The 16998-nt window shown below is 43.4% G+C and overlaps 1 protein-coding gene across 1 annotated transcript; it reads left to right on the top strand.

Moving 5' to 3' along the window:
• The first annotated feature begins 6490 nt into the window (after window positions 1-6490).
• On the top strand, window positions 6491-16302 carry LOC123045385 (non-lysosomal glucosylceramidase). The gene is made up of 18 exons (XM_044468419.1): window positions 6491-7038; window positions 7174-7284; window positions 7409-7465; window positions 7565-7641; window positions 7741-7840; window positions 8247-8320; window positions 8903-9003; window positions 9251-9354; window positions 10615-10668; window positions 11239-11294; window positions 11383-11421; window positions 11524-11665; window positions 11824-12008; window positions 12339-12409; window positions 12612-12684; window positions 13607-13668; window positions 14264-15530; window positions 15812-16302. Exons 1-18 carry the CDS (start codon window positions 6958-6960, stop codon window positions 16068-16070), a joined length of 2913 nt encoding a protein of 970 aa, XP_044324354.1. The 5' UTR covers window positions 6491-6957; the 3' UTR covers window positions 16071-16302.
• The last annotated feature ends 696 nt before the right edge of the window (window positions 16303-16998 follow it).

The raw sequence follows: 16998 nt of genomic DNA, 5'->3' as shown, positions 1-16998 counted from the left end.
GAATCTTTTGGATCTAAATATTCATGCCACAATAAATAAAATTACATTGAAAATTATGCTAGGTAGCATTCCACATCAAAAATTCTGTTTTTATCATTTACCTACTCGAGGACGAGCAGGAATTAAGCTTGGAGATGCTGATATGTCTCCAATGTATCTGTAATTTTTGATTGTTCCATGCCATTATATTATCTGTTTTGGATGTTTAATGGGCTTTAATATGCACTTCTATATTATTTTTGGGACTAACCTATTAACCGAAGGCCCAGTGCCAGTTGCTGTTTTTGTGCCTACTTCAGTGTTTCGCAGAAAAGGAATATCAAACGGAATGAAACTTTCGCGAGGATCTTTTTTGGAAAAAACGTAATCCAGGAGACTTGGAGTGAAGGTCAAGGAAGCAACGAGGCGGCCACGAGGTAGGGTGGCGCACCCCCCACCCTCGTGGGCCCCTCGTAGCTCCACCGACCTACTTCCTTCGCCTATATATACTCTTATACCCTGAAAACATCCAGGGGAGCCACGAAACCACTATTACACTACCGCAACCTTCTGTACCCGTGAGATCCCATCTGGGGACCTTTTCCAGCGATCTGCCGGAGGGGGATTCGATCACGGAGGGCTTCTACATCAACACCATAGCCTCTCGGATGATGTGTGAGTAGTTTACCACAGACCTTCAGGTCCATAGTTATTAGCTAGATGGCTTCTTCTCTCTCTTTGGTTCTCAATACAAAGTTCTCCTCGAGGTCCTTGGAGATCTATTCGATGTAATTCTTTTTGCGGTGTGTTTGCCGAGATCCGATGAATTGTGGGTTTATGATCAAGATTATCTATGAACAGTATTTGATTCTTCTCTGAATTCTTATATGCATGATTTGATATCTTTGCAAGTCTCTTCGAACTATCAGTTTGGTTTGGCCTACTAGATTGATCTTTCTTGCAATGGGAGAAGTGCTTAGCTTTGGGTTCAATGTTGCGGTGCTCGATCCCAGTGACAGAAAGGGAATTGACACGTATTGTATTGTTGCCATCGAGGATAAAAAGATGGGGTTTATATCATATTGTTTGAGTTTATCCCTCTACATCATGTCATCTTGCCTAATGCGTTACTCCGTTCTTATGAACTTAATACTCTAGATGCATGCTGGATAGCAGTCGATGTGTGGAGTAATAGTAGTAGATGCAGAATCGTTTTGGTCTACTTGACACGGACATGATGCCTATATTCATGATCATGCCTAGATATCATCATAACTATGCACTTCTCTATCAATTGTTCGGCAGTAATTTGTTCACCCACCATAATATATGCTATCTTGAGAGAAGCCACTAGTGAAACCTATGGCCCCCGGGTCTACTTTACATTATATAAGTTTCCAATCTACAGTTCTAGTTTACTATTTATTTTCCAATCTATACAACAAAAAATACCAAAAATATTTATCTTATTATCTTTATCAGATCTCACTTTTGCAAGTGGCCGTGAAGGGATTGACAACCCCTTTATCACGCTGGTTGCGAGGTTCTTGTTTGTTTGTGCAGGTACTAGGCGACTTGAGAGAAGCCACTAGTGAAACCTATGGCCCCCGGATCTATCTTCCATCATATTATTTTCCTATTTACTTGCTATTTCTGCCGCCTTTTATTTTGCAATCTTTATTTTCCAATCTATACAACAAAAATACCAAAAAAATATTTATCTTATTATCTTTATCAGATCTCACTTTTGCAAGTGGCCGTGAAGGTATTGACAACCCCTTTAGCGCGTTGGTTGCAAGCTTCTTATTTGTTTGTGCAGGTACGAGGGACTTGCGTGTAGTCTCCTACTGGATTGATACCTTGGTTCTCAAAAACTGAGGGAAATACTTATGCTACTTTGCTGCATCACCCTTTCATCTTTAAGGAAAAACCAACGCATGCTCAAGAGGTAGCATGCCCTTGCCCCCGTATATAAAGGAGCAAGGGGGGAGGCCAGCCGGCCCTTGGGGCGCCCAAGGAGGGGAGGAATCCTCCTCCTAGTAGGAGTAGGATTCATCCTTTCCTAGTCCTACTAGGAGGGGGAAGGAAGGAGTGGGAGAGGGGAAGGAAAAGGGGGGCGCCGCCCCCCCTCCTAGTCCAATTCGGACTCAAGGGGGAGGGGCGTGCGGCCTGCCCTGGCCGCCCCTCTCTCTCCACTAAGGCCCATCTAGGCCCATTAGTCCCCCCCCCCCCCGAGGGGGGGGGGGGTTCCGGTAACCCTTTGGCACTCCGGTTTTATCCGAAACCACCCGCAACACTTCCGATGTCCTTATATAGCCATACAATATATCAATCCTTTATGTCTCGACCATTTTGAGACTCCTCGTCATGTCAGTGGTCGCATCCGGGACTCCGAACTACCTTCGGTACATCAAAACACATAAACTCATAATACCGATCGTCATCGAACGTTAAGCGTGTGGACCCTACGGGTTCGAGAACTATGTAGACATGACCGAGACTCATCTCTGGTTAATAACCAATAGCGGAACTTGGATGCTCATATTGGTTCCTACATATTCTACAAAGATCTTCATCGGTCAAACCGCATAACAACATATGTTGTTACCTTTTGTCATCGGTATGTTACTTGCCCGAGATTCGATCGTCGGTATCTCAATACTTAGTTCAATCTCGTTACCGGCAAGTCTCTTTACTCGTTCCGTCATGCTACATCCCATAACTAACTCATTAGTTACATTGCTTGCAAGGCTTATAGTGATATGCATTAACGAGAGGGCCCAGAGATACCTCTCCGATACACAGAGTGACAAATCCTAATCTTGATCTATGCCAACTCAACAAACACCATCAGAGACACTTGTGGAGCATCTTTATAGTCACCCAGTCACAAGTGACGTTTTATAGTACACTAAGTGTTCCTCTGGTATTCGGGAGTTGCATAATCTCATAGTCATAGGAACATGTATATGTTATGGAGAAAGCAATAGCAACAAACTAAACGATCATCGTGCTAAGCTAATGGATGGGTCAAGTCAATCACATTATTCTCTAATGATGTGATCCCATTTATCAAATGACAACTCTTTGTCCATGGCTAGGAAACTTAACCATCTTTGATCAACGAGCTAGTCAAGTAGAGGCATACTAGTGACACTCTGTTTGTCTATGTATTCACACATGTACTAAGTTTCCGGTTAATACAATTCTAGCATGAATAATAAACATTTATCATGATATAAAGAGATATAAATAACAACTTTATTATTGCCTCTTGGGCATATTTCCTTCACTTGGGTGCCCTCCTCTAGTTCTAATCTTTGTTATAGATTTGATCTAGATCTAGATCTCTCTAATCCTTATAATAGAGAAGCCATGTGTGGTTCTCTTCTTCTCCTTCTAATTCTTCGACGACGATTAGCTCTGGACGACGAAGCACTGCCGGATCGTGAAGCCTGTACGCTTGCAATACAGAGGTCGTGCTTTTGATATTCGATACGAGGGATCGTTCATGAACGATGTGAGGGCCTTCATCAACGATCTACACCAAGTATTCTTCCGCTGCAACTAGAAGTTGGTAACGATCCGATCTAAACCTCTAATGCATCTTCATAGTGTTCCTGGATCGTGATCGTATGACAATTTTTTTTGTTTTCTACTACGTTTCCCAACAGGTTCCAGGGTCCTAAATGTCTAGGGGGGCCACTGACGAAGCCCCTGTGTCCAGCCTACAAGGGGCCAGGGTTGGCTTTCAGGGTACGCCATTCGAAGCCGACGCTTTGGAGACTGTATGTGTCTTGCTCTTCAGTGTTTGCTCATTGAACTTTAGGGATCTTTATGGTTTGCATATGTCCTGCCTCCAACCGATCCTGAGGGCGTAGAGGCGTCAACACCCGAGCCCCGGGTCCCTGGCTAGCTTGCTGCTAGCGAGGTGAAATTTGGGGCCTCTGGTCCTGACGCTGCAAAGGCCACAAGTGAGGTAGATGCTTATGGGTCTGTACCCGAGGCCGCATTGCCGCCCCATGGTGTCGCGGGAGACTGGGCTTGTTCCTCCACCATCTATCCGGCATCCTCACCGCAATCCGTCACTGATGCTGCGCAGCACGACACTGAGGGGTAGGAGGCAGGGCAGAAGAAGAAGAATAGGAGAGTGCCAGAGACTCTATAGTGGTGTCGACGCTGTCATCATTCCGAAAGGGAGTGAATTGGGGCTGAATGTGCCTCTGGAGACCAAGTGATGGTGTCCTGGACTAGGAGTGCTGACCACGTCGGCCCCCAATCATGGGTTGGGCCGAGGAACCCCCAGACAACTGATAGGTGGGCCACATTTGCCATGCCCCATGGTGTACCCAAGATGGAATCCTTCGAAAACTTGGCGCATACTTCAAGACACATTTGAACCATCGACATGTTTATCGCTTGATGTAACCGACCTACATATAATCCTAGGTACCCCCGGTGTCTATATGGGAGGTTTAGACCGTAGGGCTAGAGACAGTCACATACGATCTCGAGGTAGATCATCTTGTACTTTGTACCCCATCCACAATCAATACAACAGAAGCAGAACGTAAGGTTTTACCTCTTCGAGAGGGCCCGAACCTGGCTAAAAATAAAACATCGTGTCCCTCTTTGTCATGTTACCATCTAGCCAAGATCACCAGCTCGGGACCCCCTACCCGAGATCCGCCAGATTCAACCCCGACACCAAGGCCGCTGTGGACGAGGCCACAACGACTATGAAGGCCTTCTATTCTTCGATCTGGAAGCTGGGCAACTCGGTGGAGCTGGGCTTTATGGTGAGTTTCATTTGCTCTGAACTTGGTAAGTTATCATGCAACGGTATTGGTAGTAGTGGTAACCCTCGAGGCTAAGTGTGGTTGACAAGGGGAACCAGACTTAGGTCCTGTAGCCCGTCGAATAATTGTCTTTGTGTAATCTTCATTGTAGCCCCGGGCTTTTACTTTGTCCCTTTGTTTGTTTATGCAGGAGTTGGCGGATGAAAATCGCGATCGCCGAGCTATGTAGGTAGCTTGCGGAACGACGCCATGTGAACGAGAACCTGAAGAGGGTTACGCCAAAGCCTGGGGTCACAATGCTAGCCCAATGTGGCCCAGGACGAAACTGATCCAGGGGTCCTCAGCCCAATCACCAGGCTAGGGACCCCTAGGCCGGGACACCATTAATCAACATTTACATGCAACAACGGAGATGAGTACCTATTATACCGCTACAAGTGGGATCAACAATCTACAAATCTTGTTGTATATGATTTCAATAGCTATTACTCCCTCTAATCGGGAAAAAATGTGTTCAACCTTACTTTACTTTAAAGCCGCGGCACTTTTTTGGATCGGAGGACGTTATATCTATACCTACTAATAAAGTCAATAATGCTTCTACCCGTCCGTCGTCAGTAATTTTGCAAAAAGTCCCCTATGGTTTTAAGTAATTAACCCGCAGTCTGGTAAATAAGTGAAAGAAAAAATGTTTCGTATTTCTGCTTCGTGCCGCGTCCTACGTCGCCCGGACCGGGCCTCATGTGCTGATGGGCTTTTTGCTTGCCTTCCTAGGATCATGCTGAAAAAATTATATAATTTTGGCTAAATAATAATACCACATCGCTTCTTTACGCATAATCTCACCGGTTCATATAGGTACACATTGATGATTCAATAAGAGATCATAGAAATCAGAAAACAGAGGTGACAAGGATGAGATATAGTGAATATTCAGAGATGAAGAGGATGAGGCATAGTGAATACTCTTATTCACAAGGGGAAGGAAACGATGGATCGAATAATCGATCAAACAAAGCTGGCAAGACATATAAAGAAGAGCAGATTGCAACACCACAAATCAGAAATCGATTATCAAAGATCAAAGAAATCAAAGAAAGCGAATCGGGAATCGATTACAAAGACCAAATAAATCAAAGAAAGATGTCGCTGCTCTCACATCCTAGAGGCCGAAGAAAGAGTACTCAAAGAAATGGAACAAGGAGGAGGTTTGGGTGGTGGAGAAGAGGAGCAAGAGGAAGGTGCCGAGGAGGAGGCGTCGGCGCCGGTGCTGGCGGGGCTGGCCGCGAGGCAAGGCGCGGGGTGCTCCCCCCTCCCTGTGTGCATGTGCGTGCGGTGACGACGCTGGAGGGGGCCGATGGAGAGACGAGAGAGAGAAGATGAGGGGATCGGTCTCCCTGGCTCTAGGGTTAATTGGGGTAGGTAGGTCGATCAATGTGGAAAATTTAGGTTTGGCGATGGTATTGGGCTGGTTGGACTCCCTCCTTTTTTTAATTAGACAGAAACTTGAATAAAATCAAGATAGAGAAGAGATTTAGACCAACATAATTATTTCCCTGGGATCAGAGAAATATGGGGAATTTAAATTAAGTGCTTCGGGGACTTTTACAAATTTTATATTGCTAATGGACACATCAAGTTTTTTCCCGATGGATAACTGCTATCACCACCCCATAAGCGCATACCGGCGGGTACATACGTAGCCAGTTAGCCACCTTCGTTCCTTCCTCCCCCTCTCAAAAAGTTCAGCCTCCACTTCCCCTCCTCGTCATCTTCCTCGCAGCTGCGCTTCTCCCACCACACCCGCCAACACAGCTTAGCAGCAGCAAAAAGTGGACCTCGAGCGAGCAAGCGCGCAAATTCCATTCCAGGGTTTCGCTTCGATCAGACTAGGTCCAATCGAGCCAGCGCGCGCGGGCCCTCGTTAGCGGCCGTGCCGGATCGATTCCAAGAGGACGGCCGTCGCCGGCGGCGGCGGATCGAGGCGCGGAGTCTCTGCGAAGAGCAGCGCCGGGGGCTCGGATCCACGCGCTCGGAGGAGCTCATGAGGCGGCCTGCCACCTGTGGATCTCCTGGTTCCGCCTGGGCCTCCGGTTCGGGCCTCTGCTAGGCGGCCGGGGCCTGGGACGGATCGCGCGGGAGGTGAGGAGGAGGCTGTGGCATTGGAGGGTGAGCGGAGATGGTGAGCGGCCACCTATTCCACAGCCGTAAGAATTCGTGGCCGCCGGAGGAGTATGTGGGCCGGACCGCCCTGCAACTGGTGAGGCGAGCTCGCGTCTCAATTGCGGCGAGTTTTGTTTTCTCATTCGCTATTTTGGTGCCTCCTTTGAGCTGTGGTGTGTGCGCACCGGTGTAGTGTACTGATGTTATCGTGTGGTGCTGGAATTTTTTGCAGTTGGATTTGGACGGCGGGTCGCCGCCGGAGCAGGCATGGCGGAGGAGGTTGAACAGTCACGCCAACCTACTCAAGGAATTCAGCGTCACCTTCATGGAAGCAATGAAGATGGTATATGTTGCAAGGGCTGGTTTCCATAAGTAGCTTGTGGGTCATTGTGGCGTTTGGTTTCTGTCCCTCGTTCAATTTTTTGCCGTAGCTGCTAATTTTTTTTCTTGCAATCCGAATTTGTCAGATGACCCTCGGGATGAGGCTTTGGTCATATGTCCGTGAGGAGGCTTCCCATGGAAGGGTAATATTCTCTAGCACAAATTCATTTCAAAAAACTGTGTAGTATTGCAGTGGAAGATTGTGTGGTAACAGAATGGGGCCTGCATTTGTGCTTTTGCAGAAAGCTCCTATTGATCCGTTTACAAGAGAGAGATGTAAGCCGTCGGCTTCGCAGGGTGTGCCGCTCGGAGGGATGGGGTATGACTTCCTGGACTGTTGTTTCTGTCTTTAATCTCCTTCATTTGTGTTCACATCATGTAGGCTTTAGATTTTGATATTAGTAGATTGCGTTCGCAGGAGTGGTAGCATTTCAAGAGGATTCAGGGGAGAGTTCAAGAATTGGCACATCATTCCTGGTTTGTGCGAGAATTCGCCGGTCATGGAGAACCAGTTTTCTGTAATGCTTTCATCTTATCTTTGTTGTTGCCAGCTAATGACATTTAGTTTATTGAGTATTACATACTTCTTGTGTTGTTGCTACTGTGCTCATCTGTGAAATTGGTTGGTGCTAGCAGTTTTGGGGGATAAATGTTGATATAAGATGACATCACGTTTCCATGTATTTTAATGGCTGTACATTGACAGCATTCTTGTGCGGATTCCTTATTGGTTGCTGAAAAATGAACTTCCCATTTCGTTGTTGTATATTTGTGAGCAGGCTTGTATTTTATGTGTGTTTTGGCATGTAAACATACATCATCTATACATTCAGCCTTTTACTTTAGTCTCTGTCCAGTATCACTGTATCAATTTCTCTCACAACATTGTTATATTGATTTCTCCTTAATATTATGCTCTTTCAGATATTTGTATCACGAGACAGTGGGAATAAAAAATACTCATCGGTATTGGCTCCTGGACACCATGAAGGCTTAAAGTAAGTTTTTAGCCTGGTTTATTTGGTTCGAGCTTACTAGCCATGACTCATGAGCAAACCGTAATTTTGCAATCCTTTGCGGATCCAGACTGAAATTTTGATTATTTGACTTAGCTTCAGCATGTACACATCTTGTGTGCCTTTTAAGAGTCCAGACTGTTTTTTTTGGCAATGTTGTTCGCAATCACTTCCTAGCCAAACCAGTGTATACTCTGCCTTCTTGCATCTGTTCTTCTGGTTTGCCTGGACTCTCTTCTTTATCTCGTTTTATGGATTTATGGAATTTATGTGGTCAACTTGTACAATCTGCATCAGTTGGTTGCATTTAATTTATGTAGTCTGTTATCAAGTGCCAATGATGTCGCACAAACATTGTAAGTAAAATTGTTCAAGTTTGTGATACAGGATATCGTTATTGCAATTGTGTGCTGTTTGGTTATACAAGATAATCTTGTGGAAGCAGCATGGCTCGCTTCATGAACCTCCACCAATTTGTGTAGTCTAGATTTTGTTTTGTAATGTTATGTCCTCCGCAGAATAAAGTACACTTTGCTGATGGCTTGATGCCTTCGATGGTTTCAGGAAAAGTAGTGACTCTGGAATTTCATCATGGGATTGGAACCTGAGTGGTCAACACTCTACCTACCATGCATTGTTTCCTAGGGCCTGGACTATTTACGATGGTATGGCACTATGGAACTGTGGGCACACACGTTTTCCAACTTCGTACCATTAATTTTATTTTCTTGGGAAGTTTACCAGTTCGCTGTTGCACTTCAGTGTAATGTTGCCAAGCCAGCTTATGTGTTGATTGTAGAATGAATATAATTCACTTCCCAGCTTTGCTATTATAAACTTGATAATGGCATTTGTTGATTGCTGAGAGACATGCTCTCTAAACTAAAGGTTATGAATTTCCCATGAATGCAGGCGAGCCAGATCCAGACCTTAAAATCTCATGCCGCCAGATATCACCATTCATTCCTCATGATTACAAGGATAGCAGTCTTCCGGCATCTGTGTTTGTGTACACTGTACGTGACTTGCTCAATTGTCTTATTCTAAATTGGTACCTCCAGACTGCAGTAGATGTATTCACATAGCCTCTTATGTTCTATTTCCCTATATGTTATACTTGAAAGACGTTGTCAAACTTAATATGGCAACTAAGCCTGTGAATAGTTTATCATCCAGACTAAAGCCAGCCCAAATCAGGTGACTCCACGGGCAGCATCCAGACCAACTCGATCCAACAAAATTCTGCTAGAATCCAAACCAAACCAATCTGTACTTGTTTTTCACCCAACCCAAACCAAAACTGGTTCCATTTTTGGACTGAATCCACAGATTGAAACCATGGACAAGTCCATATATGTAGGTGCCGTGGACAAGTTCATATATGCAGGTGTGGAGTTTCTGAATTTCATCTAGGAATCTTTCTATGGGAAGCGGTGTGGGCGGGAGGTAGAACCTGTAGGCCGAGCTCTGGACGCCAATGAGGAGACTGAAACCCGCAGCGATGGAGACGACTCGACACTCGAAACCAACGGCAGCGGCGGAGACAGACTCGAGCTCCATGGCGACGGCGACGACTCGAGCCTTGGGACGTTGGAGGCAACTAAAATTGGGCAGCTTCAAGGGTCGGAAAGCTGGAGGAGAGATGAGCGAGCTCCAGCCGGTGGCGGCGACGGCCGACGGCCCGACGGGTGCTAACCGCATGGCAATGACTGTCGAGGCTAGGGGCATTGGTCTCGTACAGTTTTGGTCGAGAGACCGGTTTCTATCCACGAGTTGAAACTGTTTGAGACCGATTTGTAGGTGTCCAAATTGAACCAGACTAATCCGTAATACCTAAAGCCCAAACCACGCCAGATTATATTAGGGGCTCAGCCCATTTAAACCCATCCAAAGAGGATTCAGTAGAGAAACCAAATTGAAACTGCGGTTCCAATCCAAACCATTCCCAGGTTTAATGGCAACTTCAGATAAGATATTCCCTTGATAGTAGAGTTTTGATATGGTCTGTCCACATTGAAGTATCACTTCCATCACAGGATCAACGCCAATGTTTCAGAATATAATAGATACAAAAGCATCTCCAGTTACAGCTGTGGTTTTCAAAATTTTGGGATGTTACATCATTGCAGCTAAATGAATAGTGATATTGCGTACACGAGTTCCAGTTGAGTTTCATATATGTTTTACATGCCGAGATGCTAGTATTAATACAAATAAACCTTTTCTATCTGATATATTTACTTGGCCATTCCTTCTTTTTGTTATATTTATTATAGCTGGTGAATACCGGGAGAGACCGTGCAAAAGTGAGCCTGTTGATGACATGGGCGGTAAGTATACAACTAAAGCTTATGTACACTACTGATGCAACAGTATTATCGCTGGCAGAGCCATTTTTGAATATAAAAACTGGTAGACATCTCCAGTAGTAACTGCTGTCCCTTACATCATGGCGCATCTTGATAAATACCCTAACATTCTCCTCCCGAGGTTCAGGATTAGAAGTGCTTGATGTTCATTTGAAATCAAGTCTGTGTGGGAGGCAGATGTTTTTGTAGAATTCTTTTTTTAGAATAACCACAATCATGCGTATCATATATTTGTAGAGTTTGGTGTGTGTAGTAATACATAGATAACTGGTCGTGTAGCTGCTACAACTAAAGAAATACCAAAACTGAGGGTTATGCATTTTTCATTATTATTCCTGGTGTAGAGGAACGGATAAATAACTGTTTGCTGTAGGTTCTATCCCTTAAAAAGGAGTTAAAAACTGTTTCGAAGATACAATTATTGAAATCTCAGAACTTTACACTCAACTATTATTTGATCTTTAATTTGTTAGTAGAACTGAGAGTGCGAAAATTGGATGAGCTTTTAGTGACATATCTTATCAAATACAGAATTCCATTGGAGGTTTTTCTCATCATTCAGGAGGCCACTTCAATGAACCATTCATGTAAGTAGATCTGTTAATATACCTTTGTGTGTCTGTTGGCCCTCTGAAACATTGGTACTCAATTGTATGATCTCATAACTGTTATCAGTGGGGATGACGGAGTGTCAGGAGTGCTTTTGCATCACAAGTGAGTTCCAAACCCTCTGCTTTCAAATAATGACATCAAGTTGATGAATTCTTTTGCATTATGTTGTTCATCTGCATGATGACAAGCTGGTGTATGTTGCAGAACAGCAAAGGATAATCCTCCAGTTACTTTCTCTATTGCTGCCTGCGAAACTCAGAATGTGAGCGTGACAGTCTTGCCTGTTTTTGGTCTTTCTGGAGAGAACCATGCTTCGGCGAAGGAAATGTGGGATACCATGTCAAAGGTAAATCACTGATACCTCTTTCTTTCAATGTTGCAGTGTGGTGGCTGATTTTTCATACCATTTATCTCTTGATTTGTTCTCGTATTTACACTAGTAACATATTATATATCTGTATGAAGCTAATATTTTTATTCTGTTCCATTTTTCTAATTCCTCAGGATGGCCACTTCAATCGGGAAAATTTCAATGCTGGTTGTAGTATGCCTTCTTCTTCAGGGGAGACACTTTGTGCCGCTGTCTCGGCATCGACTTGGGTGGAGCCGCATGGTAGGTGTACTGTGGCATTTGCTTTGGCTTGGTCCTCACCTAAAGTGAAGTTTCAGAAGGGGTGCACATATAACAGGTGAGTGTTCTTTTGCTTCAACAAAAGGGAAAACACCTTTGTCAATTCTATGTACATTCTGCTAGCCATCTATCTACAAAGTTTTACTTATAAAGCAACACTTACAACATGGTCAAATGTTTCATTGGAGTACCCATTTTTTAGTTGTATGTTCACATTGAACACATCAGACGCCTTTCCTTTTTTTGTTTTTATGGGGTTGTATGAAGGAATACAGAGTCAGTACGGTGGTACCTAACAAGTGAATCTGTTAGTTCATGTGCAACTAACTGTTAGTATGCTGTAATGCCTAATCATGAGAGATAACTTATATATTTTCTCATGTTGCAGGAGATACACCGAATTTTATGGAACTTCTGAAAGATCATCATCTATTCATTTGGTACATGATGCCTTAACAAGTATGCTTCTTGTCACTTGCTAGACTTTTAAGTGCAGTGTAGTAATTCATAGTTGGATTGAATATCCGGCCATAGATTGACAACAGAACTGTTGTAGTGTTGCTGTGATAGGTGCAGTATTGGTCCTTGCATTACTGATTCACTTATCAATTAATTATTTGCCTTCGGATATGCTGCTGTATGACCTTTCCTTGCTTTGCAGAATATAGACTTTGGGAAGAAGAGATCGAGAAATGGCAAGACCCCATACTCAAGGATGAAAAACTCCCAGAATGGTATAAGCTTTGTCTCCTGCTGTGCTTGTATATAGTTATTATCATCAAGCTGTGCATTGCACCTCTAAAGCATGTTCGGTGTAACTTTATAACTTGCTTAATTATTTAAAAAATGGGTCAAGTCTAAACTTTGTAGATAATTGTACTCCCTCCGTCCGGAGGTATGGTCCTCAGTGTTTTGCAAGGAGTTGCAGCAGCAGGTAAACAGGAAAGAGGAGACCATTGGGAAATTATATTATTGCATAAGAGGTCTTATAAGTCTAATATCATGTTAGGAGCAAGGTTCAAAACATTGGATATTGGACTTGTGTCAGTTTGGCCCCAAAGGAGTGGTATGACCAGATATTGGCAAATGTGACCGATATTGTGGCTGAGATAACGGATATATCGGCCGATGCACAATATCGGCAGCCAACCGATACTGCAATATTGACCGATGCACCCAATATCTAGAACCATGACCAGGAGAGTCAAAGGCATGGACATTCACTATATAAGGCTGCAGTTTTGTTTATGTTTTGAGACAAGCAAGAAGAATCAACCTGTTGTCTCCTAGTTATTCTCTCAACTCTCACTTAAATCTATATGTACCCAATCCCACACTCAGGTCATCTGGCAGATTTGTCTTATCATTCCTCTATTGTTCTAGGCATCACATATGATTGTTTCGACCTTTGTCTGTTACCATTGTTGAATGCATCTAACTCATTCTGTGTAAGCTTATTCTAATTCATGTAGCGGCCTGCTGATCCCTACCTGGGTGTTGTTATGCATGGGTTGAACGCAATAATTTATTTGACCAGTGGAGCTCTGTACTTCTGTCTCAATAATATATTTTTGTTTCTTCAGACAATGATAGCTGATGTCTTAACTTCCTCTTACACAAAAACTAAATCTTGACTAGTGAAAGTCTTATCTGCAGGTACAAGTTCACCCTTTTTAACGAGCTTTATTTTCTGGTAGCTGGGGGAACTGTTTGGACAGGTATGTCGTATCAATACTTCTCAATGGTTTTATGCCTAGCATAGTATAAGAACTGGATGTCACGAGCGTAGTTTCAAAAACTGAACCGGGCAGGCGTTCCGACTGAAAAACCCGAACCAACATCTTGTCCGGTTCAATAAGATTAGAAGACTATTTTTGCAGAGAACTTTAAAAAAATTGAATGATGTATATCAGGCGGGGTTCGAACTCTGGACCTTAATCGGCAATTGCGCTGAGCTGGTTTTGTGATTTATTGGTGAAGTACTGCTTATATTATTTGTACCCATGCAACCTGAGTTTTTTCTAGAACTAGCTTAAATATCAACGAAAATATGATGGTTTTATCCGCATTGAACCATCCTAGCTGGCGATCCAACCAGCGAACAATTGAGCCAGTCTCTCGACCGGTTCACTCACTGTTCTAGTCTTCCCTTTAAACTACGGTCACGAGGATAGTTTCCTCCTACTTTTGTGTTGCATTATTCTTTTTATTCTCAAAGTTACATTGCAATTGCCAGAGTTCCTTTTTAGCACCTACCCCTTCCATGTGTAGTACCCATCCTTATGTATATGTTCTTTCCTTCTGATGATGCAGATGGTCAACCTCCAGCGTTTAGTGAATCAAGTCCTGCTTACCAACATAAACATTCAAAGAAGGGCACTAAATCAGAATCAGTTAAAGATAACCATGTCAAGCCAGCAGCAGAGCAAGTCTCTGATGGAGATGACCTGCCTAATGGTGAAGAGCGAAGCGTGTCAATGTATACAGCAGTTCATGGATCACAGATGCCTGAACAAACCAGTGGACTTAGGTTGCAGGAACCGATTCCTTATTTACTTTCCAAGGATGGCCCTGAAAATGTCGGTAAATTCTTGTACCTGGAGGGAGTGGAATACATCATGTGGAACACGTATGATGTGCATTTCTATGCTTCTTTTGCTCTCCTTGATTTATTCCCCAAGATAGAGCTGAGTATTCAACGCGATTTTGCTGATGCTGTTCTGTATGAAGATCGGCGGAGAGTCAAATTTTTGGCTGATGGCACCTCAGGAATCCGTAAAGTCAAAGGTGCTGTTCCTCATGACCTAGGAACGCATGATCCATGGCACGAAATGAATGCCTACAATATACATGATACAAGCAAATGGAAAGATCTAAATCCCAAGTTTGTACTCCAGGTGTACAGAGACTTTGCTGCCACAGGTGATATGACATTTGGTAGAGATGTATGGCCTGCAGTCTGTGCAGCAATGGACTACATGGATCAGTTTGATCGCGATTGTGATGGTCTCATTGAGAATGATGGATTTCCTGATCAAACCTATGATGCTTGGACTGTTCACGGGATCAGTGCCTACTGTGGTGGTCTCTGGCTTGCTGCACTTCAAGCTGCTGCTACAATGGCTCATCGTCTTGGGGATCGTCCATACGCTGAAAAGTACAAGCTGAAGTTTATGAAAGCTAAAGCAGTGTACGAGGCAAAGTTATGGAATGGGTCTTATTTCAATTATGACAGTGGTACAAGCAGCAATAGCCGGTCCATTCAGGCTGATCAGCTCGCAGGACAGTGGTACGCCGCATCATCAGGCTTGCCCCCAATTTTTGATGAGCACAAAATAAGAAGTGCTCTGCAGAAAATATTTGAATTCAATGTTATGAAGGTAAAAGGAGGACGGATGGGAGCTGTAAATGGTATGACTCCCAAGGGAAAGGTGGATGAGACATGCATGCAGTCTCGGGAAATCTGGACTGGTGTTACATACGGTGTTGCAGCAAACATGCTACTCCATGGGATGGAGCATCAAGGTTTTATCACTGCGGAAGGAATATTTCTTGCCGGCTGGTCAGAAGATGGATACGGGTAAGCGCTGCCTTTCACATTGTTTGGCAGCATTTCACCTTCATAATCATAAGCTCAGTTACCGTTTGTTTCTTCATTCTATTACTGCTTGCTTATGCTGCTATCCATAATAATCTATTGCAGAGGTCGGTGTTTTTACCCTCTTTTTGAAAAGAAAAAAGAAGTCCATAATAATCTATCTAGTGTTGGTAGCTGTTACTTTGCACCAGCAATTTGCAGCATCAGTGTGCGTGCCAAACCATGTGTTCTGAATGTCACTCGAGTTTCCTGTGGTACTGCAGGTATTGGTTCCAAACACCGGAAGGATGGACCACAGATGGGCATTACAGGTCGCTGGTATACATGCGGCCTCTTGCTATCTGGGCAATGCAGTGGGCATTGTCACCCCCAAAGGCGATTCTCGAGGCACCCAAGGTAAACCTGATGGACAGAATACATATATCCCCTCAAGCAGTCCGAGCAGTCGGTGAGATAGGTGTTCGAAAGATCGCCCCCGATAACAGATGTATTCCGAGCTCCACGTTCCAGTGCGAATGCTAACCACGGGAAGAAGGTAACGTGTAACGACTGATGAGTAAATCATGGTTTTTTTCCGGCTTTTGCTTGCTCCCCTCCGAGATCCAGGGGGGTTCAGGTCTTTTTTTTTCCTTTACAGTCAGAGGGAATACCTATGGGACAGTTAAACTCACAGCTCCAAAGAGCTCTTGTTGTATAATTTGTACAGTGAACTATTACGTAACATATTCAAGAAGTTTGCGAAAATTTGACATGCCTTCTTTCTAGTGAGCGTCGGCATTTTTTCTGATTAAGTAACAAAGTTACAATGACTCCTGGATGCAATTCGTATTAGAAAGAAAAACACACAGACCAGTATAGTTTATACAAGGGACAATTACAGTTTTGCCTTTAGTTGTGCCAGCCCGTGGGTTTTGCTACTTTTCGGCTTTGCTCAGTTTCGTCCTTAGATTTGTCTCTGAGGAGTCTCCTTTGAACGTTTGACCAATACTTTGAAAATTCATAACAAATTCATACGAAGTCATAAAAATGCAAAAATGTTCAAAATGACAACTAAGATATCACAATGTTCAAAATGACATTACCATTATGTGCATGCCATTTGCATTCATGAAAAAGTACCGTTTAAACTACTTGAGGTTATTAATCTTATAAGCATTATTAAAAATAAAAAGGTACAAATAATAGTTTTTATAGGAATAAAAATTGCAGGCAAATGTACTTGATGTTTTCTGAACATCATGATATCTTATTTTCATTGTTCTGAGTTCGTATCAAGTTATGAAGTTTCAAAGTAATAGTCAAAGTCACTTGAAAATTCATAGCAAGTTGATATGAACTTTGAAGAATGCAAAAAAGATATTAGGATGTTCAAAAAACATCACCTAGATTTGTTTGTAATTTTCATTCATGAAAAAGGGTATTGTTTATACCTTCTTATTTTTAATAATGT

Source organism: Triticum aestivum, chromosome 1A, assembly GCF_018294505.1.
Source record: "Triticum aestivum cultivar Chinese Spring chromosome 1A, IWGSC CS RefSeq v2.1, whole genome shotgun sequence".
Classification (NCBI taxonomy): Eukaryota; Viridiplantae; Streptophyta; class Magnoliopsida; order Poales; family Poaceae; genus Triticum; species Triticum aestivum.
Note: the sequence above shows the minus strand (reverse complement) of the source record. Positions and strands in the feature narration are given on the sequence as shown.

Coding starts and splice junctions, on each gene's coding strand:
- LOC123045385 (XM_044468419.1), top strand. CDS start 6,958: ATGGTGAGCGGCCACCTATTCCACAGCCGTAAGAATTCGTGGCCGCCG. Junction 7,466..7,564: donor AGGAGGCTTCCCATGGAAGG/GTAATATTCTCT, acceptor GTGCTTTTGCAG/AAAGCTCCTATTGATCCGTT. Junction 12,685..13,606: donor GATGAAAAACTCCCAGAATG/GTATAAGCTTTG, acceptor TCTTATCTGCAG/GTACAAGTTCACCCTTTTTA.